Raw genomic sequence first — 26,100 nt, 5'->3', positions numbered from 1 at the left:
ATCCTGGCAGAAAAGAAGGGATCTAACTACTATTGGCTAAATTACTTTTATTTTATATTTTATTTATTTTGAGACAGGGTCTTGCTTTGTCACTCAGGCTGAAGTACAGTGGTGAGATCATGGCTCACTGCAGCCTTGATCGCCCAGGCTCAAATCCTCCCCCCTCAAAACTGAGTAGCTGGGACCACTGGAATACACCACCATGCCTGGCTAATTTGTAAAAATTTTTTGTAGACAGGGTTTTGCCGTGTTTCCCAGAGTGGTCTGGAACTCCTGGGCTCAAGCAGTCTACTCACTTTGCCCTCCCAAAGTGCTAGGATTACAGGCATGAGCCACTGCACCTGGCTATTGGCTAAATTATTTTAATGAACATATCAAAATATTTTTCTGATATTGCCATCGTGACCTATCAAAGTTAGCAATTGATTCTTAATATCTTTTAGATCTAAAATATAATTGAAACCCTATAGGTAGTAGACTTATTTTATCTTTTTCTCAAAGGGAGCAGTACTATCTACAGGTGAAAAATTCCCTCACATACTCCAAAACTTTACTTATTTAGAGACGGGTTTTTCCTCTGTTGCCCAGGCTGAAGTGTAGTAGCGCAATCTTAGCTCACTGCAGCCTTCAGCTCCTAAGCTCAAGCAATCCTTCTGCCTCAGCCTCCCAAGTAGTTGGGATTATAGGTATGTGCTACCATGCCTGACTAACATGTTCTAAAGCTTGCTTCATCTTTTTCATTCTCACCTCAAAAATTGGATAATCACAAACAGAGCCTTCAGAATTTTCTTCTGCAGTTAGGTACCAAATTAAGTGAGTGAAACTTCGATATTCTTACAAGCAAATTAAATTTTAGCTTATTTGAAAATTTTATTTTGTTATTCAAGTTATTTTCATTTATAAGGTAAAGAGGAAGAGATGACATGTGTATGTTATGATTAAATAAACTTTACTTTGTTTCTCACATTGCTTTTAGGCAGCTGCTGCTTTTGTGATGTTTCCTGTTCAGACAATAACAACAGTTGACTCCTGTGTTGTACAGTTAGATTATTTGGATGGAAGGCTACTTATATCTTCACTTACTCGATCCTTCTTGTGTGACACCGAAAGGTATATTGACCAACCATTAGTTATCAGAAATGCAGAATTTTAGAACCGGAAGGAACTTAGAAGTTGTCTACCCCAAGCCCCATCAATCAGTTAAACAGATTTTTTTCCTTTTTTTTTTTTTTGAGATGGTCTCACTCTGTCACCCAGGCTGGAGTGTAGTGGTGTGATCATGGCTCACTGCAGCCTCGACCTCCCCAGCTCAAGTGATCCTCCTACCTCAGCTTCCCAAGTAGCTGTGTCTACAGGCACATGCCACCATGCTCTGCTCATTTTTTATATTTTATTTAGAGACTGGGTTTTGTCATGTTACCCAGGCTGGTCTTGAACTCCTGGGCCCAAGCGATCTTCCTGCCTCAGCCTCCCAAAGTGCTGGGATTACAGGAATGAACCGCTGCCCTTGGCTACACAGATGTTAAGGAACCAGTTGTATGCAAGCTGATGTTAGAGAGCAGAGAGGAGGCAGAGGAGTCTAAGACAGTCCAGTGTGTGACTAATAAAAGTATTCCTTGAGCCTGCTGCTGTGAGGCATATTCTAAGCACCACGAGAAAAGGCCAAAGGCCTGTTTTTATAGGGGGAAGCAGGAAGGCTTCTTTGAGTTTTGTGGTTTTAAAAATTTGTTGTTTTTTTTTTGTTTTTTTTTTGGGGGGGAGGAAGGCAGGAAGGGAGGGAAGAAGGATGGTAGGGAGGAAGGAAGGGATGAAGGAAGGAAAGAAGGGAGGAAGCGGGGAGGGAGGGAGGGAAGGGAAGGAAGGAAATCAAGCAATGAGAGAGATATTGCCGACCTGGATCTAGAAGTTTACAAGTTGATTTCTTTTTTTTTTGAGAGAAGGAAAAAAAAAAAAAATAAGTAAAGGAGAGGAAGAAAGAGGAAGAGAAAGAGGGAGAGTACATGGAAATATTGCTTTATTTTGAAAAAAATTGGGTATTATTAATTACCAATCAATGTTTCATTTAAACTTATGGGTAGATGTGATGTGATATTGACAAGAATGTATATTTTGTGTATTTGAAGTGGAGAGCTCTATAAATATTTATTAAGTTTACTTGTTCTGGATCTGAGTTCGAGTCCTTGATATCCTTATTAATTTTCTGTCTCATTGAGTCTAAGTCTCTATGTATCTGGGTGTTAGGATCGTTAGCTCTTGTTGTTGCATAGATCCTTTTACCACTATATCTTTGTTGCTTTAAAATCTATTTTATCCGCTACGAGATTTGCAACTCCTGCTTTTTATTTATTTATTATTTATTTTTGCTCTCTATTTGGTTGGTAAATCTTTCTCCATCCCTTTGTTTTGAGTCTTTGTGTATCCTTGCATGTGAAACAGGTCTGGATGTAACATGCCATTGGGTTTTGGCTGTGTCTTTTGATTGGGGGATTTAGTCAATTTAAATTTAGGGTTACTGCCATTTGATGTTGACTGGCTATTTTATCCATTCGTTGGTGTAAATTCTTCTTTATGTTGGTGCTCTTTACTTTTTGGTGTATTTTTAGAAAGGCTAATACTGGTTGTTTCTTTCTGTGTGTAATGCTTCTTTCAGAAGCTCTTGTAAAGCAGGCCTGGTGGTAATAAAATCTCTGAGTTCTTGCTTGTTCATAAAAGATTTTATTTTTCCTTCAGTTGTGAAGCTTAGTTTGGCTGGATATGAAATTCTGGGCTGAAGGTTCTGTTCTTTGAGGATGTTGAATATTGGCCCCCACTCTCTTCTGGCTTGTAGAGTTTCTGCCGAGAGATCTGCTGTAAGTCTGATAGGCTTGCCTTTGTGGGTAACCTGACCTTTCTCTCTGGCTGCCCTTAGTATTTTCTCCTTCGTTTCAACCCTGGTGAATCTAACGATTATGTGTCTTGGGGTTGCTCTTCTTGAGGAATATCTTTGTGGTGTTCTCTGTATTACCTGGGGTTGAATGTTGACCTGCTTTCCTAGTTTAGGAAAATTTTCCTGAATAATATCCTGAAGGGTATTTTCCAGCTTGGATTCATTCTCTCCATCGCATTCAGGTACAACTATCAAACGTAAATTTGGTCTTTTCACATAGTCCCACATTTCTTGGAGACTTTGCTCATTCCTTTTTATCCTTTTTTCTCTAATCTTTTCTTCACGTTTTATTTCATTAAGTTGGACTTTGACCTCTGATATCCTTTCTTCTGCTTGAACAATTCGAGTGTTTAAACCTGTGCATACTTCTCGGAGTTCCTGTATTGTATTCTTCAGTTCCATTAATTCACTCATACTCCTCTCTAAGTTGTCTATTCTCAATAGGATTTCATCAAACCTTTTTTCAAAGTTCCTAGTTTCTTTACGTTGGGCTACAACGTGTTCTTTTAACTCACCGAAGTTTGTTATTATCCATTCCTTGAAGAGTGATTCTGTCATCAGGAGTCGCTCGTTCTCCATCAAGCCTTGTTCCATTGTTGATGTGGAACTGTGATCATCTTTAGAGGGAGAGGCGTTCTGACTTTGAGTATTCTCGGCTTTTTTACTCTGGTTTCTTCCCGTCATTGTAAAAACTGATGGTGCTTTTCTGCCCAGGATTCTCCTGTCGGGCTTCCTTCTTGTTTCCGTAGTAGGCGACTCTGCCTTCCCCGGGCTCCAAACCTCGGTCAGAAGGGGAACCGGTCCGTTTACTCTGCGCCGAGCGCTGCCGCACCGAGGTGCCGTCACAGCCGCTGCGCCGGGCTCTGGTGTTGTGCTGGGGGCCCTTGTGGGTTCTCCGAACCTGTTTACTCTGCTCCAAGAGCTGCCGCGCCGAGGTGCCCGCGGAACCGCTGCGCCGGCCACGAGAGTCGCGCTGGCCACCCGTGTGTTTCCTCCACTGGGGGATCTTCTGCTCCGTGAACGACCAGAATTTGAAAGTGTGGCGTCCTCTAGTTCTCCGCTCCTTCCCTGAGAGCTGCCAAAATTTGTTTGTTTTAATAGAATTTTACTAAAGGGTAAAATCAGATGAAGAAAAATTAAGAGCTTTATGAAGATAAGTGTTTCATCAATATCTCAAGGGTAGAGCCAGAGATCCAGTGAATGGCAAAGGAGTACATTAGAGGTAGCCGTGAAATACCAGAGCAGAATAGCAAACAACTGAAAGTGAATATTATGCATCACTGTGCCAAAATTCTCAGCCATTCTCACTGCAAGGAAATTTTCACTGGCCGTTTCTTTTTTTCACTGGACCTGGCAGCTGTCATATTTCTCAGGACCATCTCCCCTTAAAATTTTGTTTTGGAGAGATGTGAGCCTACACAAAATAAGATAGATTTGTATAATCAACCCCCATGTACCTATTTCATAACTGAAGTAAGATGGCAGTATCAGAACCTGCTGTAAAAATAACATGTTTATATGTGCCTACTTTTTATTAGCTAGAATTCAGTTTTTGGGGACATGGGTAGTATAATAAAATATATACTTAGGTTAAAAAATCTTTTTGTTTCAACCTATTTTCCCTCCCAGAAACCAATATATATTTTTTAAAGCCGGGACCCCTAGTGACTAGCCAAAGAGATAGATATGAATTTGCTTCATGTAAATTTAGTGTTAAGGATTAACTAAGATAGCATATGTCAAAGTACTCAACTTTGTGCCTGTGACATATTGTTTATTTGAAAAATAATAGAAAGTAAGATTAATGAGTACACAAATGATAATGAATTGATAGCATTTTTCACTCAACAAACATTTATTATATTCCTCTAGATCCTTAGCACTATATTAGGTACCATAGGGGATATAAAATAAGCGAGAAATATATTTTATTACCCAAATGAGGAATATAAATGATAAAACCAATACTTCTTATACTGCTCTGTATACATTTCAAAGCACTCTTAACACCTATGTTCTTAAAGCAAATGTTATAGTTTATTCATAAAGCAAATAAGTACAGAAATACTTATTGAATTTTCAGAGGTTATCTAGTAAATTCATGCTAGAAAGCATACTAGATCACTCTTCAATAAAAGAGATTGAGTTTATGGAACTCTACAGTGTATTGAGTGCATTTCGTAGGCCGGACACTGTGCTATACACTGGAAATTCAAAGGGGAATAAGAAGTGTCCTTTGTCCTGAAAAGTCATGATCAACTGTTCAGATAGACATAATTGCCATATATCATGTCATAAGTACTATGAAGGCAAAGCATGGGAAGCATGTAATTCCATATATGGGAATCAAAGAACGTTTATGAGGAGGAATAATGGAGCTAAATCATGAAAAGTAAGTAACAGGAGTTTTTAGGAAGAGATATCTCCCTCATCCTTACCACCTTCCATGTTCCCAGGCAGTGTACTAAGCTCTATTATATATCTAACTCATGTAATCCTAAGGGAACAGAATGCTCCACAGTGTAGATTTTCAGAAGGACCTGGGTTTTTGAGGAAAGAGTAAATTCTTGAATTGTAGGATTCAAGAATGTACGAAATTGTTTGGTAGCACTCACCTTTTAGATTTGAAAGGGGCTTTCACATTAATTCTGAGCCTCTTATTCTGTGGGTAATAAACTGAGTACTAATATGAAATGATTTGCTTCCTGTCACAGAAATAGCTCATGGCAAATCAGAACCAGAACTCTATTTTGATCTTTCCTTTCTATAGTTTTTTTCAGTATATTGGTAATATGAATAAAGGAGAAGGCATCGTGAGTTTAGTTATGCCCATGCTGATTTGTAGTGCCATTGTTGTTGACTTTTTTTTTTTTGTTAAGTAAATGTGCTTTTCTCTTCCTTTCTGGATATTAGAGAAAAGTTTTGGAAAATCGGAAACAAGGAAAGAGATGGGGAATATGGAGCTTGCTTCTTTCCTGGAAGATGTTCTGGGGGCCAGCAACCTCTCATATATTGTGCTCGCCCAGGATCTAGGATGTGGGAAGTGAACTTTGATGGAGAAGTTTTAAGTACACATCAGTTCAAGAAACTTCTCTCATTGCCGCCTCTCCCTGTGATTACTGTAAGGTAATGATTTGTATTGCTGGTTGACAATGTTTGAAGAGCTTATATGTAGAGGTTGGGTAAAAATCTCTGATATTCTATATGTGTTAAAGATTTTATTACACCTTTTCAGAGTGAAGTTGGTTATTTATTAAAAGATTCAGAAAAACCAAAAAAGTCTTTGATTAATTACCTTTCCTATGAGTAGAGTGAGTTGAATAAGGCAGATACAAGTAGGCTCTTGAATTTGTTTTATAGGCAAAAATTTCCGTATATTGGGAAAAGTATAATTTTATCTTGTGATAAACTCATTAACAAATGTGTTTACTTTCTAGATCAGAACCTCAGTATGATCATACAGTTGGAGCCTCTCAATCTTTGTCTTTCCCTAAACTCTTACATCTTAGGTAAGTTTCTCCTTTCCTTTGATTTAGTGGGGGAGGGGAAGAATATTTAGCTTTTTATCTTTGTTTCTTGTTCAGAGGTAGTTTTTTAAGGTTATTTTTGCGCTAAATTATTTTTAGATAGTTAGGAAATAATTATGTTACATGTATTTAAAAGGAATGGAAAGATCCTAGAAATACACTTCTCTTTCCAAGCCAATTGGAGAGTTTATAATTGCCAGGAAACTTCTAAAAATTAGAGCTAAGATAGCTCTACTAACCTCCTTATAACCTCCTCTATCTGGTGGGTTGCTATAATGAAAGCAAGTCCCAGATCAAAATGTGCCACACAGTTGTATGTTTTTTAGCAAGCAGGCACAAAAATAGTTATAGAACTGGTTCTTGTACACTTGGTGAAATTTCAGCTCTCTATCCTGTAGGTACTCTGAGAAATACTTGCACGAAAGATCTACAGAGGCAGTTTCAGCCATATTCTAACGTCATAGTTCAACTCACCTTCTAGCTGGATTAGGTGCGAAGTCCAGCACAAAGTGCTACCCTGAAATTTGTCAGCTGCTGGGCCCACAATTCTTACACCTTGTTCTTCAACAGGAAGAGTGCCAATGTATGATTTCTACCCAATATATGGGTCTTGAGTTCTATTTATTTCATTAATAAATAATTATTTCTGATATCCCTTAGGCTAGTTAGTAAGATCTCTGATGCAGATTCAGCAGGTGTTGTATGAGGTTGTTATATGGTACACTGGAGTGTAAACACCTGAGTCAGTTCTTTCAGTTATTAAAAATAATTAAAATGTTAACTAATTACCCCTAAGGGCAAGGATAAAAACTAGTTTATGTATTTGTCATACTTCCTACACTAAAGTATTTAAAAGTGAATTATAAGGCCAGGTGTGGTGGCTCATGCCTATATCCCAGTACCTTGGGAGGCTGTGGCGGGCAGATCATCTGAAGTCAGGAGTTCGAGGAGTTCGAGACTAGCCTGTCAACATGGAGAAACCCCATCTCTACTAAAAATATAAAAATTAGTCAGGCAGGGTGGTATGCTTCTGTAATCCCAGCTACTAGGGAGGCTTCGGCAGGAGAATTGCTTGAACCTGGAAGGCAGAGGTTGCAGTAAGCTGAGATTGTACCACTGCACTCCAGCCTGGGACACAGAGCAAGACTCTATTTAATAAAAAAAAAAAAGTGAAGTATAGACATTATAACACTTTAGTAACTCCGTAATTTCATCATGAAAATTACTAGAGAAAGACACTTATTTTCCTGTAATTAGATAAAGCATATTAAAAACTCCTCCTCCTTTAACATTCTTCCTTTATGGGACTTGTCACAGTTTATAATTACATATTAATATACATGTCTTATTCTAAACAGTAAGCTCTATGAGGGCTTTATTTCTGTTTTGCTCACCATTGTTTTCTCCGTGTTTGGCCCAATGCCTGGCACATGATAGATGCTTAATAAATATTTGTTGACTATGATGTGATGTGCGGGGTGTGGGGAAGTCCCTTACCCAAGAGTATTATTATTTTTTTTTAAGAGATGGAGTCTCACTCTGTTGCCCAGGCTGGAGTACAGTGGTATGACAATACTCAAAACAACCTCCACCTCCCGGGTTCTAGCAATTCTCCTGCCTCAGCCTCCTGAGTAGGTGGTACTACAGGTGCATGCCGCCACACCTGGCTAATTTTTTGCATTTTAGTAGAGATGGGGTTTCACTGTGCTGCCCAGGCTATTCTTGAATTCCTGAGCTCAGGCAATCCACTCGCCTTGGCCTCCCAAAGTACCCGAGTATGTTTTCTAGTAATTGGGCCACAATACACTTAGCTCTCCAGATAGAGTTATTTTTTTGACTGTAGCTATTTAAAGCTCCTGTTACAGTCCCTACCATTGTAGACAAAGCCTTTGATGATCTGGCTCTGCCTATGTCTCAGCTTAAGCAACAATTAATGCCACTTTGAAACCTCTGCTGATTTCTCCAAGAGGCTTACATTAGACACCTGTTCCTGTGCATGTACTATTGTCAAACCATATTCATTCCTTTATCATTGCCACTCTCTTGTTGTATTATGAATATACATCCCAGCATCAGATTGTTAACCCTTTTCTATGGGCAGTGCTAGACACATAGAAGGCTCTCAAATGATAGTGAATTCAACAAACAGTTTCTTTGAAAAACAAGAAGAGGAGGGCTTCTTTTTGTTCCTGTTTTTTATTTTAATTTTTTCATTTGTACACTGTGGCCTATGAGACTTTTACTGTTGCAAACCATTAATCCCATTCTTATGTACTTTGTTTCCTTCTTTCGGGTACATTGGTATCACTTTCCTTTCTCAGACTTCTAAAACAATGCTGTTATGCTTGTGTCTCCATTTATTATCAGTGAAGGGATAAGGGGATGAAACACGTATAAATTACAAGTATCAGATTTTCTCTAAGTTCCAGTTCTCAATCCCCCATCTAATCTAGGTTGCTATTCCTAAGGAATTTTCCAAGCTGAATGTCGAGTTCAGTATCAAAATTATGATCCTGTATCTCTTTACTCAGGGATCCTGTGGCTCCTTTTTTTTTTCCCCTCTCCTCTGACTCTTGATGTCAGCCTTCTCAGTTTTACTTTGGATTAAGATTCTGACCATTTCTTCCATTTTATGACAAAGATTACTTTCCTGTAGGAGTAGTGTCTGGTATTTCTTATTGACAAAATGTTTAACACTTAAATGGAGACCCAGCTCCTGTTAAAAATCAGTTAGTTTCATAGCCACGTGGAACCATTTTTAGTACTCCTGGAAACAAAAAGGGGAAAAAATAGGGTCCCTGTGCTTAAGATTATAATTTATCGGAGAGATGTGATTTACTTCTCCAAAAAGTTTAACAACAATAAGAAGTAAGAGTTGTGACAGTATAGTATATGATTAAGTGCCATATGAGCAGAGTGTAAGAAATAGGTTGGGCTGGACGTGATGGCTCACACCTGTAATCCCAGCACTTTGGGAGGCTGAGGCGGGTGGAACACGAGGTCCAGAGGTCGAGACCATCCTGTTCAACAAGGTGAAACCCCGTCTCTACTGAAAATACAAAAAGTAGCTGGGCATGGTGGTGTGCGCCTGTAGTCCCAGCTACTCGGGAGGTTGAGGCAGGAGAATTGCTTGAACCCAGGAGGCGGAGGTTGCGGTGAGTGGAGATCGTGCCATTGCACTCCAGCCTGGGTAACGAGCGAAACTCTGTCTCAAAAAAAAAAAAAAAGAAATAGGTTGAATACAAGAAATACGGTGAGTGCTGTGGGCTGTAAGAGAGGATTTCAGAGGGAAGTAGAATTTCTGATTCTTGAAAGGTGGCTAGATTAAGAAAACTGTAAGTTGGAGAATGTACTGACCAGCATTAAGAAGTGGAGATTACCAGTGGTATATAAAACACAGTAGCAGCCTTGAGAGAGTAAATGAAGTATATGAGATATATTTATATGATAAGCGAGTATAGAAAAAGATAAGTAGAGAGAGTACCAGAGGACCGGAGAGAACGAGAACCAACAAAATGCAGTGTCCAAGAGTCCCAGGAGGTGAGGTTCAAAAAGAAGAGAACAGTTAGCAGGGTTGGCTTCTGCTTGGGGTTAAGAAAATGGGAAGTGGTGAAGGGTTATTGGGTTTGGCAGTTTGGGAATCTGTGACTTTTTGAGAATCTAGTTAAGTGGAATAGTTAGGATTCCAGATAATAGTGGGTAGGTTAGTGAAGATACGTAGGGGAGGAAATAGATTCTGTGTTATATAGGAAAAAAGTCCAGGTTTTGGTTCTAGACTATCCTTGGTATAAATTTTGACTCTTCTACATTTCATGCTCAGTGGTTTTTGAAGTATTTTTTTCTCTCTGAGCCTTTTTAATCTTTTTAATTTTTAGTTTTTTATCTTTTTAATAAAATAAGAATAGTATATTTACCTCAGTTGGCTTCTACAAAGTTAGGTAATATAGACAGAGCCTTTAATAAAGCTCCTGGCACATTGTTGACCAGAAGTTCTCAGCCTTTTGTTGCCCACACAAAAGTAATGACATCAAAATATGTTCCTAAAAGTGGCTCACTGGAGTAATGATTGGCGGTAAGATGTTAGTCTTTGTTTTAAATGTGCCCCTATCATGTCAAGTATGGAAAGTTCAGCTGCTTTAACAAACATTCGGTAAAGGTCCCTAAGCTCTTCTTTTTCTGGATACCAGCCTTTTTTTCTTATTTTTTGAGACAGAGTCTCACTCTTGTTGCCCAGGCTGGAGTGTAGTGGCACAATATTGGCTCACTGCAGCCGCCTCTGCCTCCCGGTTTGAAGTGATTCTCCTGCCTCAGCCTCCTGAGTAGCTGGGATTACAGGTGTGCACCACCCTGCCTGCTAATTTTTTGTATATTTAGTAGAGACAGGGTTTCACCATGTTGGCCAGGCCAGTCCTGAACTCCTGACCTCAAGTGATCCACCCACCTCAGCCTTTTTAAGTATTGGGACTACAGGCATGAGACACCATGCCCGGCTGAGCCTTTTCTTTTTCTGGAAAATATCTAGTATATGTGTCTGAATTTTTCCAGTTTGGCATCATAGTGCACTATTTGTTAGTGGGCTGTTGTTACAAACAGAAAGGAGTTGTTAGGACTTGACTAGCTGGATCACTCTCGTGTTTTCTTTGTACAGTCTGATTTTACTCTAATGGCTAATATGAGGATCTGAATTCAGGGAATTATAAACTTTTATATCCTAGCCCACTCAAATTCTCTTGACTTTTTCTCATGCAGTGAGCATTGTGTGCTGACTTGGACAGTAAGAGGAATTTATATTTTCATTCCTCAGAATGTTCAAGTACTTCTTTGGAGTGAAGTCAAAGGTAATTATATTTTTCTTTATGTAATTTTTAATCTCATGCTTATGAAAATTTGATTATTGTAGAAGGATTCTCTTGTAATTTAATAAGTTGAAAAATAGGATGGGGTAACTTTTTCTTTTTGAGACAGGGTCTTGCTCTTTTACCGAGGCTGGCTGGAGTACACTGGTGCGATCTTGGCTCACGGTAACCTCCGCCTCCCGAGTTTAAGTGATTCTCCTGCCTCAGCCTTCTGAGTAGCTGGGATTATAGACGTGCACCACTATGCCTGGTTAATTTTTGTTATTTTTAGTAGAGATGGAGTTTCTCTAGGTTAGGCAGGCTGCTCTCAAACTCCTGACCTCAGGTGATCGGCCCGCCTCGACCTCCCAAAGTTCTGGGATTATTGGCGTGCGCCACCGTGCCTGGCCACATTTCTTTTAAAGGTTGATCATAGATGTTTCCCACTGTAAGGTACTTTCCAAACATGCATTTGTGAATTTGTATTCAGCTATTTTTTCATGAGTAATTTTATTTATTTTTTAATTAACACATAGTAATTTTACATATTTATAGGGTACATAGTGATGTTTTGATACATACAGTGGATAGGGTACCCTGATCAGATCAGGGTAGCATATCTATCATCTTAAACATTTATTAGCTCTTTGTATTGGGAACGTTCATTATCCTTCTAGCTCTTTGAAAATATGCATTATTATGAACTATAGTCATCCTACAATACTATGGAACAGTAGAAATTATTCCTCCTATCTAGCTATAATTTTGTATCCTTTAACAAGTCTTTCCCTGTCTCCCCCTTCCTCTTCACCTTCCCAGAATCTGGTCACCTCTGTTCTACTTTTTTACTTCTGTGAAATCACATTTTTCTAGCTTCTGCATGTGAGTGAGAACATGTAGTCTTTAACTTTTTTTCCTGGCTTATTTCACTTAACATAATGTCCTCCAGTTTTCATGAGTAATTTTAAATGCAATTTTCATTATTAACTGCTGCAAAGGAACAAACAGCTTAATTTTTTTCCCTCTATTGCCCTGTGTCTTTATCCCTGCCAGAAGTCTTGCTTTGACTCCCATTTTGTATCTTTATAGTTTGGGGTTCAACATTTTCTTGTGGGAACAACAGCCATCATATGTGACTGAGACAGAAAATCAATCTCTTTATTCTTTGGGTTAAAACCAGAAATGGGGGAAATCTAGCATTTTTACCATTGCTGTTCAGTAGAGAGTGTATGCTGACTTTTTGGTTCTTTTTCTACTTTTGTAAAAACCAAAAAAGGAGAGAGAGGAAGAAATCATTACTTTGGTCTCATCAACAGTGATTTTTTTTGTGGCATAAATTTCTTATGTATGTCTCTTGACAACTAGTCTTTTAAGTTCTTTCAAGATACTCTGCCAAGACAGATAATTTCTTGAAGGCAGATATTTTCTCATGAACTGTATATTTATTTACATACCATGTTAAAATCCATTCATTGAGGACCAGGTTGTAACTCTCAGGAGCCTTATAGTCTGGCCTCTAATGTAGATTATCATCTCTTTTTCTGTGAAAAGGAATTTCCCAATTTCTTTTCACAGAAAACAGCATTTTTAAACATAAGACGTTAAGTCAGAGGGATATAGTTCTTTCTTTACATCTTTTATTCTTGATCTTTTTAGAATAGTGTCTAAAATGATTTCTTCATTAAACTGCAAATACAAAAATAGAGATGAAATTCAGTCAAGCCAAACCCTACATAAGAAATGAATTTATTAGAATAATTTCAGCCCTTTTAAAATTGTAAGGGGTATTTGGTTAACATTTTATATGTTCACACCTATGGTTTTTGTAGATATTCAGGATGTGGCTGTCTGCAAGAATGAATTGTTCTGTTTGCACCTAAATGGGAAAGTCTCACATCTCTCCCTGATATCTGTGGAGCGCTGTGTGGAACGCCTGCTAAGAAGAGGCCTATGGAACCTGGCTGCTTGCACATGCTGTCTTTTCCAAAATTCTGTCATTGCCAGCAGAGTGAGTCACAGCTTACCTAGACATCTTTACCATGGATTGGTAAAACTATCCTAGCTTGCAAGATTGTGTTATAGAGTTGCTTGATTTTATTAGCCCAGTCTATATGACCTACAGATACAGCAATACATGCCCATAGAAAGCATGATACATCTAGGGGTGGATAGAGGGTAAGAGAGAGGGTACAATTTCTATTTAAAATAAATTTACACACAAATTTATTTGTTTCAGAACTTGTTTTTAAGGGGGATAATTGTGTATACTATAAATCTTAATTAAATTCTTTTTTTTTTCTTTGAGACAGAGTCTCACTTTGTCACCCAGGCTGGAGTGCTGTGGCCTGACCTTGGCTCACTGCAACCTTCACCTCCTGGGTTCAAGTGATTCTTGATTCTTGTGCCTTGGCCTCCCAAGTAGCTGGGACTATAGGCGCTTACCACCACACCCAGCTGATTTTTTATTGGTATTTTTAGCAGAGACAGAGTTTTGCCATGTTGGCCAAACTGGTCTTGAACTGCTGACCTCAAGTGATCCACCCACCTTGGCCTTTCAAAGTGCTGGGATTACAGGCATAAGCCACCATGCCCAACCTTAAATTCTTAATTCCTAAGAAAATTCTCATTAAATCTTTCACTAGCTTGCTAAGCCTTTTTAAAGCACCATTAAAGTTTTATGTTCTATATAAGACCCCTTTCAATATATTAGCCATTTGAATATAGATTTACTTACAAATAGTAAGCTATTCCGTTGCAATATCCTTTTATTAGGCAAGAAAAACTTTGACTGTAGATAAATTGGAGCATTTGAAATCTCAGCTGGACCATGCCACCTACAGTGATCTAATTTCTCAACTGGAGGAATTGATCTTAAAATTGGAACCTTTGGATTCAGCTTGTAGCAGTAGAAGAAGCTCCATTTCATCACATGTAAGTATTCTCACCTTTAAAGGATTTTGTAGGGTAAGATTTTTCCACCTTCGATTGTACTTATTTACCTCTAGGCTCCCCAGATTTGTTGTTTAGATTTCCATTTAGATGTTTTGGTGGGAAGGGGTGAACTTTTGTTCAGCTACTGGATAGCGCTGTGAAGCCTCCGTTTAGGTTGTCTTGGAGCCACATTTTATTTTGTCATTGTTTATTATTTCCTGTTCCCTGATGTATAGCTCCCAGCATAAGTTCTGTTGCTCTAATATGTGATTTCAGGTGCTTCATGCTAATTCGAGTCTGAATGCAGCTCAGGATTATCTCATTTAATCCCCATTCTCACTGCCATGCTTTATGAAGACAAGCTGGAGAAATATGGCAGCTGATGCCACGAGCACATGGAGTGACCCAGCTGCCAGGCACCTAAGCCTTGCTTACCAGTTTGTTCCAATAAGCCATAATGGTTGTTATTAACTTTTCACTTGAGTGTTGGTATTTCTCTGAAAAAGTTATATTAATGTTATAAAGGAAATTTTTAATTTATATTTTTGGAATTCTTTTAATTTTTAGGAAAGTTTCAGCATCTTGGACTCTGGTATTTATCGTGTCATTAGTAGTAGAAGAGGCAGTCAGTCAGATGAAGACTCTTGCTCTCTTCACAGCCAAACCCTCTCAGAAGATGAGAGATTTAAAGAATTCATCTCACAGCAAGAAGAGGACCTGCCAGATCCGTGCTGTGGCTCACATGCAAATGAAGGTGATGAATGTGTCTGTTGTTGGTTGCTGATGTGATGCCATTATTTTCCACAAGTTCTTGTTACCAGGATTATCTTGTGCACAGAATTTCTCTGAAGTGTTAATATTTTTTAACATGTTGATAGAACTTTCCATCCAGATCTACAGATCTGCTCACCACTAGAAGGGTTGGTTTATGTTTTGTATTTTTTCCCCTTATGCTTGGACTAAAATTAGGGCCTATTTTTGATCATGCATCAAAATACTGGAAAAGTTAAAGAAAGGTCATTAACCAAAAGAGTGGGAAGATTTTATCCTGACTAACCAAATTATTTTTCATCAGGAATGAAAAATTACTGCAGTTTTGGGGGTCATTGCCTTCCTTTTTCGATGTATGAATATTCCTGTGGCTGAACTATTGAGAAGAGAATAATAGAGACCCTAAACTTCCTTTTTTACTTATGGGGATTCAGGGTTAGTAGGCAAATGAAGGTACCTGCCTCAGTGTTTTATGTGGACCATCCCATGCATTTTGTAAACCTGTGTTCCACTCATTTGTTTCTGGGTCAGTTGTGATTTTGATATTGAATCCTTCATTTCTTTCGGTTTATTCATTTCAGAATTTTTTTAAAGATTAAAACAACTCCCATGTGATTAGATTTTGTTTCTTTTTTTCCTGATTCCATTCATTAGACAATGTTTCTCACGCTCCAGTGATGTTTGAGACAGATAAGAATGAAACTTTTCTTCCCTTCGGTATTCCATTACCATTTCGTTCCCCATCTCCTCTTGTGTCTCTTCAGGCTGTCAAAGAAAGGTAAACCAATTAGTCTTGTCATTTAATTCCATTTCTGATCTTACTTCAGTTGTCCCATTAGGTAATTTGTTCTGAGAATGGAAAATGAAAAAAAGGAAGTCTCTTGTTTTCCATATACCTGTCATATGAAGCTGTTAACTTCTCATTTACCTTGGGGAATCCAGCTTCCCTCTGTTTTGGTAGTATTTGAGTTGAAGATTTAGGTGCCTCCACTCTTGAGAGATCAAAGATTAAAAGTCTGATGGGAATAGTTTCCACGTATCTTTAGTCTTTAGTTGATCCTTTCTTTAGTCTTTAGTTGGTCAGTTTGGGTTCAGACTTGGAGTCTTTTCAGAGTTCTTTCTGGCTACTCCATGGGACCAGGGTTGACATTTGAATTTGAGAGGGAAGACTTTGTGCAGCTACTTAACCTTTTCAGAATTCTTTCTGGCTACTCCATGGGACCAGGGTTGACATTTGAGTTTGAGAGGGAAGACTTTGTGCAGCTACTTAACTGCTTATCTGAGTCTTACTGGATTCAACTTTTTGTTAAGAAGGGTGTACTGTGACTAGTTAACAGCTAGCTGAGTTGCATGAAGCATTCTTTGTTATTCTCTGACTAGATGGGGCTGATAATCACATGGCTTACTTTGCCTAAGTTGACAGAAATATTACAGATACAGCTGGAGTTAAAGACCTTTTCTTTAGAACTGAAACACTGGTTTCTTAGGGCAGTTTAGTAAATAAAGTGAATCATTATACTGTAAGTTTTATATGGGCCTTATGTGAAATGCTATTATTTGAACAGAGAAGTTGCTATAAACATTCTTTATTAAGTTCAAGTTGCCTTCCTAGGACTAACAGAAACACAGAAAACTGAAGAATGAAAATCTGGGGTTTCCTGGATACTTATGATCATCATGTGGTCATCAGCCCCATTCTGGTTACAGAATAACAAAGAATTGCTTCATGCAACTCAGCTGTTAACTAGTCTTAATATACCCTTCTTAACAAGCAAAATTTGTATCCAGAAAACCTGAGTTTTCACTCTTGGCAGTAATAAGTTTTTATTCATGTTAGTTTTTTGGTATTTGACTTCTAGTGTTTCTAGCTTTGTGCGCAAAACTACTGAGAAGATTGGCACCCTTCACACAAGTCCTGATTTGAAAGTGAGACCAGAGCTCAGGGGCGATGAGCAATCATGTGAAGAGGCTGTGAGTTCAGATATCTACCCAAAGGAGGAAGACATTGAGTAAGCCCTTACACATAAATTTCTGTAAATTCTAGGGAATACAGCTGTCAGTTTTAACAAAGCCATAGACCAAGGTTTTGCAGCCTGCAGCTTGTGGGCCTCATGTGTCCCAGGATGGCTTTGAATGTGGCCCAACACAAATTTGTGAACTTTCTTAAAACATGAGTTTTTTTTGTGATTTTTAAATTTATCTTATTTTTATTTTTAGCTCATCAGCTATTCTTAGTGTTAGTGTATTTTATGTGTGGCCCAAGACACTTCTTCCTGTGTGGCCCAGGGAAGCCAAAAGATTGGACACCTGTGCCACAGCCTATGTCCTTTTGAAGAAGGCACGTGTATGTTCCCATTAGTTGAAGATTGTTCGCGTAGCTTATAAAAATTGTGAATTCTACAAGGTGTTGAAAAATTGCATCAATCCCGAAGCAGCTCTATTGAGCAGAGTTTTAATTTAGCACCTTTCATCCCCTGTACAACTCCCCTCCCTCCCCCACAATCTCTTCAAACTTCTAGGATCTCACAGGAGTATTAGATTAAGAGTAGGATGACCAGGGATGTAGGCCTTGTCCTGGCTCTGCTTATGACTAGTATATGACTTTGGGAATGTCACTGATGCTCTCTGGCCTGTACGATCTAGAATGTGCTATTACTTTATGAGTTAGTAAAGAGAATATTGGATTGAGATAATGAAAAAGAAAAAAGGAATTCTTTAGGCAATGAAGAAACTGTTGATCAAACAGTTGGCATTGATGTCCTGTCAAGTACCTTCACATGATATGCTTGTGGCCTGGTCCTTTGGTAGAGTTGTAGCAGAGCCCTTGATTGGGCATAGCGTGAAGTATCTTGTCTCTCTGGTTTCTGCCTTAAAGTTCAGGGAATCTGAGCATTAAAGGCAAGCAAATTCAGTACTTATCCAGGAATTTAGAGAGAAACCCATGGGACTGGTTTATCTGGACAGTCAGATGAAATAAAAGATTCATAATCCTCAGAATAACTTAGTGAATCCATATGTTTATAGAAAAGTACAGATTTTTTGACACGGCATTTAGTGCAGCCTTCAGTCTAACCCTAGCTACCTTTCTAGCCACATCCTTCTAAGTGCCATAAATTCCACTCCTGTCAGAGAACTAAGTGTTTGCTCTGATACCTCACTACTCTCTTCATGCTATGTCTTCTATCTGGAGTATTCTCTCCCACCATTTTTTGTAGCACAAGTAATACCTCCTTAGGAATGTGTCCCTTTGCCTAGTCAGAAAAAATGATTTATTCTTTGCTTTCATAACACAGTGCTCTTTCAAGAGCTGCCCTTTGGTATTCAACTTATTCTTTTTTTAAATTATAATTAATTGTTTGCATACCTTTCTTTCTAATTAGGGTTTAGTGAAGCTTATTACCTTAAGGCCAAAGACCGCCTTTTATATTCATCTATTCGTTTCATGTAACATGAATATGATACTTGCCACTTAGTAAGCGTAAGAAATAGTTGTCTAAGAAAGCTCTGAGGCTGAGGCAGACAGAATTGCTTGAACTCAGGAGGCAGAGGTTGCCGTGAGCCAAGATCAGGCCACTGCACTCCAGCCTGGGTGACAGAGTGAGACGCTGTCTCAAAAAAGAAAAGAAAAAAAAGAAAGCTCTGATCCTGTCTGACTCTTGTGAATGTTATTGTTATTTTTCACACTTTCTTAGGGAGGATAAAGAGGTAACTAGTCTACCTCCGGAAGAAGACAGGTTCCAGGAGCTTAAAGTAGCAACAACACAAGCAATGTGAGTATAACGAGAAACTTTTTTAGTGACTTCTCAGGGCAGTTTAATAAATGAAGTGAATCATTATATTGTAAGTTTTATATGGGCCTTATATGAAATAGATAGTTGATTAGAGAAGTTGCTATAAATGGTCTTTCCTTTTAAGTCCAAGTTGCTTTCCTAGGAGTAATAGGAACATAGAAAACCCAGGCACTTGGAGTTTTTATTCTTGGCAGCAATAAGTTTTTTTCCTATTAATTTTTTGATATTTGACTTGCAGTATTCCTACCTTTGTGTGTAAAACTACTGTGAAGATTTGCAGCTTTCACTCAAGTCCAGAATGAGAATGACTTTCTGAGACCATCAGTAGTGGTCTGGAGACAGTTTGGGACCAAGGTAGCCTCATTTAGAATTGAAATTGAAGAATTAGGCTGGGCACAGTGGCTCATGCCTGTAATCCCAGCACTTTGGGAGGCCGAGATGGGTGGATCGCTTGAGCTCAGAAGTTTGAGACCATCCAGGGCAACATGATAAAACCCCAAATACAAAAAATAGCTGGGTATAGTGGCATGGACCTGTATTCCCAGCTACTAAGGAGGCTGAGCCAGGAGGATCACTTGAACCTGCAGTGAGCTGTGTTTGTGCCACTGCACTCTAGCCTGGGTGACAAAAACAAGACCCTATCTCAAAAAAAAAAAAAATTGAAGAATTAGTAAAACATTACAAAGTTTATGTTCTCTGTTTTATCATCTTGTTGAGATAATTTTTATTTAAAAAGTTGAAACGTGTATGGGCGTGGTTGGTGGCTTAGGCCTGTAATCTCAGCACTTTGGGAAGCCGAGGTGGGCAATCACAAGTTCAAGAGATCGAGACCATCTTAGCTAACATGGTGAAACCCCGTCTCTACTGAAAAATACAAAAAAGTTAGCTGGACGTAGTGGTGCACACCTTTAGTCCCAGCTACTCAGGAGGCTGAGGCAGAAGAATCACTTGAACCCAGGAGGCAGAGGTTTTAGTGAGCTGAGGTTGCACCACTGCACTTCAGCCTGGCAACAGAGTGAGACTCCGTCTCAAAAAAAAAAAAAAAAATTGCAAAGTAACATTTATTCCAGATGAGTATGTTATATTGGCTAGATTTATTTAGCATGAATTAATTTGTTTTAAGAAAAACACATGAAACAAATTTCATACTTGTCTGTCTTATATAGGACCAAGCTACAGGATCCTCTGGTTTTATTTGAACCTGAGTCTCTGAGAATGGTTTTACAGGAGTGGCTTTCACATTTAGAAGAAGCATTTGCCATGAAGGACTTTTCAGCCGTTTCAGATACTGACAACTCATCCACGAAATCGAACCAGGATGTACTATTGGTTAATGAATCAAAAAAGGGAATATTAGATGAAGACAATGAAAAAGAAAAAAGGGACTCTTTAGGCAATGAAGAAACGGTTGATAAAACAGTATGTGAATGTGTAAGGAGTCCAAGGGAGCCTTTGGATGACCTGTTTCAAATATGTTCTCCATGCACCATTCCAAGTGGTCTTCAGAATGACCTGGCTGAATTGACAACATTGTGTTTGGAGTTGAATGTATTGAATTCTAAGATCAAAATCACCAGTGGACATGTGGACCACACTTTGCAACAGTACTCTTCTGAGATTCTGGCTTGCCAGTTCCTGAAGAAATACTTTTTTCTACTGGACTTGAAAAGAGTGAAGGAGAGTATCAAGCTTAGTTACACTAATAGCCCTTCTGTTTGGGATACTTTTATTGAAGGATTGAAAGGTAATAATCAGATTGCCTTATCAAAGATAGAAATTTGTATTAAAAAGCAGTAGCACTTTTGAGTTTTGGGTTAAAAAGATTAAAGTAGAAAATCACGTCTGTTCTGATCAACCCGCCATTCTGTTTTTCATTCATTTTAACTTTTAATAGTTCTTCAGACATTGGTTCAATTTACAACTGGATTATAAGAAATTATTTTATTTTATTTATTTATTTTTTTGAGATAGAGTTTCACTCTGTTGCCCAGGCTGGAGTGCAGTGGTGCCATCTTGGCTCACTGCAACCTCCACTTGCTTTTGCCTCAGCCTCCCAAGTACCTGGGACTACAGGTGCACATCACCACACCTGGCTAATTTTTGTATTTTTAATAGAGACGGGGTTTTGCCATGTTGGCCAGGCTGGTCTTGAATGTCTGACCTCAAGTGATCCACCTGCCTTGGCCTCCCAGAATGCTAGGATTACAAGTATGAGCCACTGCGCCTGGCCCTATTTTTTATTTTTAGAGACAGGGTCTCACTCTGTGCCCAGGCTGGAATGTCATGGCATGATCATGGCTCACTGCAGCCTTGACCTCTTGGGTTCAAGTGATCCTCCTGCCTCAGTTTTCTGAGTAGTGGGATTATAGGCATATGCCACTATACCTGGCTGATTTCTTCATTTTTTGTAGAGGTGGGGTCTTACCATGTTGCCCAGGTTGATCTTGAAATCCTGACCTCAAAGCAATCTTCCCACCTTAGCGTCCCAAAATGCTGGGATTATAGGTATGAACCACCATACCCGGCCCTAGAAATTAGTTTTATTTCTCTCATAATGACATTCAGAAAATAGCAGAGCAGTATTGGAGAAGTTGAGGTTAATGTAAAATGTTCATAAATGCAGATGTATTTATGAAGAAAATCCCTCTTGTAACTTACTAATATAGAAATAATATACTATATAGAGTACGTATTGTGTGCCAGATATCATAGTAAACACTTTTCAGCATTGCCTCATTTCATCCTTACAATAATCTTTGGAGTAGATGGTGTAATTTCATTTTATAGATGAGGAATCTGAGGCACAGAGAGATCTTAGGTAGCTAAATGGCTATAATAAATATGTCATAGTAACACAGACATAAATAGAAGTGTGTTTCTTTTTATTTTATTTTATTTTTTTTGAGATGGAGTCTTACTCTTGTTGCCCAGGCTGGAGTGCATTGGCACAATCTCGGCTCACTGCAGCCTCCACCTCCCAGGTTCAAGTGATTCTCCTGCCTCAGCCTCCCCAGTAGCTGGGATTACAGGTGCCTAGCATCATGCCCAGCTGAGTTTTGTATTTTTAGTAGAGACAGGGCGCAGGGTTTACCATGTTGGCTAGGCTGGTCTCGAACTCCTGACCTCAGGTGATCCACCCACCTCGGCCTCCCAAAGTGCTGGGATTACAGGCGTGAGCCACCACACCTGGCCAGAAGTGTATTTCTTGCTCGTGTAACAGTCCAGGACAAGTATTCCAGGTCAGTGGGTAGCTGTCTTCGAGGTGGTAATTCAGCTTTCCAAGTTCCTTCCATTATTTTAAGCTCCAGCTTCCCTTAAAGGTGGTGCTTGTGTTTGGGTTGCTGTGTCCGGGAAAAGCATGTAGAACATGCTGTCTTACAGGCCTGGCCTGGTAGTAGCTTACGTCTCTTCTGTATACATTTCTGTTGGTGAGAATTCTATCATATGGCCCCAACTAACTGCATAGGAAACTGGGAAATGTAATCTATCCAGGTGTCCAGAATGAATATAGGTGAAGAGCTTGCTTACATGTCTGTCTCAGAGACTTTGGTGCACAGCCAGCAGTATTTACCTTGGCTGAAGGTCACACTATGTGTCATCCTAACATATAATAGAAACCAGCTCTCATACCCTAAAAACTATGCATTGCCTTTTCTGCAGCCATAGTCCCCATGTTTTCTTTTTTTTTGAGACCGAGTTTCGCTCTTGTTACCCAGGCTGGAGTGTGATGGCGCGATCTTGGCTCACCGCAACCTCCGCCTCCTGGGTTCAGGCAATTCTCCTGCCTCAGCCTCCTGAGTAGCTGGGATTACAGGCACGTGCCACCATGCCCAGCTAATCTTTTGTATTTTCAGTAGAGACGGGGTTTCACCAAGTTGACCAGGATGGTCTCGTTCTCTTGACCTCATGATCCACCTGCCTCGGCCTCCCAAAGTGCTGGGATTACAGGCTTGAGCCACCGCGCCCAGCCAGTCCCCATGTTTTCGAAGTGAATTTTAATTCCACATTCTGCTTGAATAACAGATGCTGTATTTCGAATAATTGATTTAGACTTTAAGCAAGCTTTTCATTCATTACCAAAAGTGAATAAAGATACATTTTTATGTCATCGTCCTTAAAGATATTTTAGCTTTCTAGAAACATGGATCTATAGTTATAGATCTGCTTTAATTTGAATATAGCAGTTAAAAGCATAATAATTTTTTTTTTTTTCTGAGTTGAGGTAGATTGTCTTTTGTGTGAAATAAGAAGCAAGCTATTTCTACTCAGGTAGGTGTGACATTATTACTCATTGTAAATTTACTGTATCTATCTCTGTGATGCTGCTTGGTCACAGAAGAGCAGAAAAGAGTCTCTATTAGATGGAGTGATGGTTGTTACTACCAGTGCTTACTAGAAGAAGCACGGTGGACCATTTGAGTGATGTGGCTGCTTACTTGAATTTAGGTGGATATGTCTGATTTAGCTCCCACACAGTCATAAGGCTTCCCCAAACCTCTGAATGGCTTCCTCCTCTGAATTCCTTTAAAGGACTTACTGCCTGACACAGTCAAATGGGGAACAATGAGATTGGGGGGAAAAATGACTTTTTTAAAAAAGCATATATCAGAAATTGAATGTTGGCTCTTAGAACCTGGTGAGTAGGCCTCACCCTTCTAATGTTATAATTATGGGAAATAGCTTTTGGAACTGTTATTTGGGATTTGTCTTCAGAGCTGGTTGAAAACTACTTGTCCAGCCTAGGCATCGTAGCAAGACCCTGTCTCTACACACACAAAACACACACACCAGCCTATGCAATGTAGCAAGACCCTCCAACAAATGGAGGGGTGGGGAGTTGGGGAGGGATAACATGGGGAGAAATGCCAGATATAGGTGATAGGGAGCAAGGCAGCAAACCACATTGCCATGTATGTACCTATGCAACAATCCTGTGTGTTCTTCACATGTACCCCAAAACCTGAAATGCAATAAAATAGATTAAAAAAAAAAAAAAAAAGTAGTTTTAGATCATCACTTACTTCATTCACCAAACTTGATTTTAAATGATGTTTGACGGTTCCAAAAAGTCAAATCTTTTGTTCTTCAGAGAATATTTGCTATACAGATATCTTTAAAAACAGGTCCAATATTTTAAAATTAATTTCATTGAATTTAATTAATTTTAGAAGATGGAGTAAGAATACTAGTTCTAGAAAAAACTGAGCAACTTGGCATTGATAGTAGTGTATATTGCTTTGTGATGTGTGTATATATGGATGGTCGCTATGTATAGCCCTAGATACTCATTATTTTAACAGTAATAGTCACTGATATATTAATTATATGTTCCTTTGTCTTATTTAAAACTTCCAATCTGCTTTGCCTACCAATTTGATTTTAAGATTCTTAAAAGTAGAGATGCAGCTCTTGTTTTTTTGTTTCTCCTACAATGCTTAACAAACACTGGGCCTTTCACATAGTAGGTCCACACAGTAGGTATGTGACTAATGATTGCTGAATGAACATGTTCATGAATTGAATATTTCTACCCGAGAGATAAAGGGAAAAGGATATGCTTTATATTTCAGAAATGGCAAGTTCCAATCCTGTGTATATGGAGATGGAAGAAGGAGATCTCCCAACAAGACTAAAGTTGCTAGATGCTGCAGTTCCTTTTGACAGTCCTGTGTTGATTGCTTATGCTACTAGGTAAGTTGTCCTATATATTGTTTATATGGACTAAAGCACATGCATTTTTTGTATATTTTAGTCTCTAACGTTTTACTCATTTGCATATGAGGCAGCTTCTGTTATTATATTTATTTTCATTTGTAATAAGTAACTCAAATGTAACCAAGTTACAACATTTCACTGAAATTAGAGACTAAAGTGTTTTGTTTTTAAATGCAGGTTATATGAGAAGTTTGGGGAATCTGCCCTTCGATCCTTAATCAAGTTCTATCCATCCATTTTGCCATCGGATATCATGCAACTTTGTCATCGTCACCCTGCTGAGTTTTTGGCCTATTTAGACAGTCTGGTGAAATCAAGGCCCGAAGATCAGCGGTGAGAAGGAGAGCATATTTGCAGACTCTCCTTTCTTTTGATAGGGCATTGTTTCTCTTTTATAAGCAGGTGTCACATTTTTACTGTTAATTACCAAGGGCACCTACTATGAAAGAGAAGGATTTGGGCAGCCTTGTAACATTCTGCCACACGTCACACCACACATCACAGATGTGCATGTACCACACTTCTTTCCCTCCCTCTCGGGGATTCTCAGATCAGTGCAAAATTAAACCCTTGATTCAGGGCCTGGACTAAGAAGATAAGCTTCTTACTGTCTTTGCAGTGAGTGGATTCACTGCCACCTTTTTATTGCCATAGATATCAGTTCCAGCTCTTGTCTTTTTTAGGCTGATGTCTGATTTTCTGTCTCCCCATGCTTGTAACACTTGTGACCTGAGCCCATGGCTTATTAGACTAGCAGCGTCCTCCTTTCTTCTTTTGATTGGTTCATATTTGCCACAATGTTGCCCAAGCTGGATGCAGTGGCTATTCATGGATGTTGTCACAGCATACTACAGCTTCAAACTTAAGGTCTCAGTGATCTTCCTACCTTGGCCACACTGGTTTTTATTTGTTTCTTTCTCTCTCTCTTTTTTTTTCTTTTTTGGTCCTTTGACATTTTTCTTGTTATCTTGGAGCTTAGTCTCCAGTATTTCCAGACACTTCTTTTAGCAGAAGAGTTTTCAAGTTATTTAATCTACTGTATTCATCTTTTAATCAGGTTTTCTTCACACTCCCCACATTTTATGTTTCCTTTCTTAGTGTGAAGATTGGTGACTCTTTCTCCCAACTTTGTCTTAGGTCATGTTTTCTTGAGTCCCTTCTGCAACCAGAGTCTTTAAGGTTGGATTGGCTGCTTTTGGCAGTGTCCTTTGATGCTCCACCGATCACCAGCATAATGGATGATGAAGGTTATCCCAGGTACGGAAGAAGTCCTCTTCCTTTTTTTTTTTTTTATTTTGAGACAGGATCTCACTCTGTCACCTAGGCAGGAATGTAGTGGTAAAATCATGGCTTCCTGCAGCCTTGACCTCCTAGGCTCACACAATTCAGCCTTCCCACCTTAGCTTCCTGAGTAGCTGGGAATATAGGAGCACACCATCTTGCACGGCTCATTTTTTGTACAGATGGAATTTCACCCTATGGCCCAGGCTGATCTCAATCTCCTGGGCTCAAGCTGTCTACCTGCCTTGGCCTCCCAAAGTGCTGGGATTACAGGCATCAGCCACTGCACCTGGCTAGGAGTCTTCTTTCTAAGGATTAAGCTC

General features: G+C 39.1%; 1 protein-coding gene across 19 annotated transcripts in view; it reads left to right on the top strand.

The window, feature by feature from the left end:
- Positions 1–26,100, top strand: part of HPS5 (HPS5 biogenesis of lysosomal organelles complex 2 subunit 2) — a 53,433-nt gene that overhangs the window by 11,375 nt on the left and 15,958 nt on the right. For 15 of the 19 annotated variants that reach the window (XR_013523346.1, XR_013523347.1, XR_013523345.1 and 12 more), the window contains 14 exons: positions 977–1,110; positions 5,840–6,052; positions 6,364–6,435; positions 11,203–11,291; positions 13,118–13,296; positions 14,061–14,219; positions 14,787–14,973; positions 15,645–15,768; positions 16,850–16,999; positions 18,683–18,760; positions 19,948–20,525; positions 24,352–24,472; positions 24,674–24,829; positions 25,634–25,753. Coding sequence is in view for 16 of the 19 variants with exons in the window: in XM_035265961.3 (XP_035121852.1) it covers positions 977–1,110; positions 5,840–6,052; positions 6,364–6,435; positions 11,203–11,291; positions 13,118–13,296; positions 14,061–14,219; positions 14,787–14,973; positions 15,645–15,768; positions 16,850–16,999; positions 18,683–18,760; positions 19,948–20,525; positions 24,352–24,472; positions 24,674–24,829; positions 25,634–25,753 (2,360 nt within the window). In the remaining 3 variants the exon portion in view is untranslated. The remainder of the gene's footprint in view (positions 1–976; positions 1,111–5,839; positions 6,053–6,363; positions 6,436–11,202; positions 11,292–13,117; positions 13,297–14,060; positions 14,220–14,786; positions 14,974–15,644; positions 15,769–16,849; positions 17,000–18,682; positions 18,761–19,947; positions 20,526–24,351; positions 24,473–24,673; positions 24,830–25,633; positions 25,754–26,100) is intronic. The other 4 variants (XM_035265963.3, XM_078340720.1, XM_078340716.1 and 1 more) reach the window with 3 other exon arrangements.

The sequence above is a fragment of the Callithrix jacchus genome, chromosome 10, assembly GCF_049354715.1.
Source record: "Callithrix jacchus isolate 240 chromosome 10, calJac240_pri, whole genome shotgun sequence".
NCBI classification, from domain to species: Eukaryota; Metazoa; Chordata; class Mammalia; order Primates; family Cebidae; genus Callithrix; species Callithrix jacchus.
The sequence above is the reverse complement of the archived record's forward strand: the minus strand, read 5'-3'. Positions and strand labels throughout refer to the sequence as shown.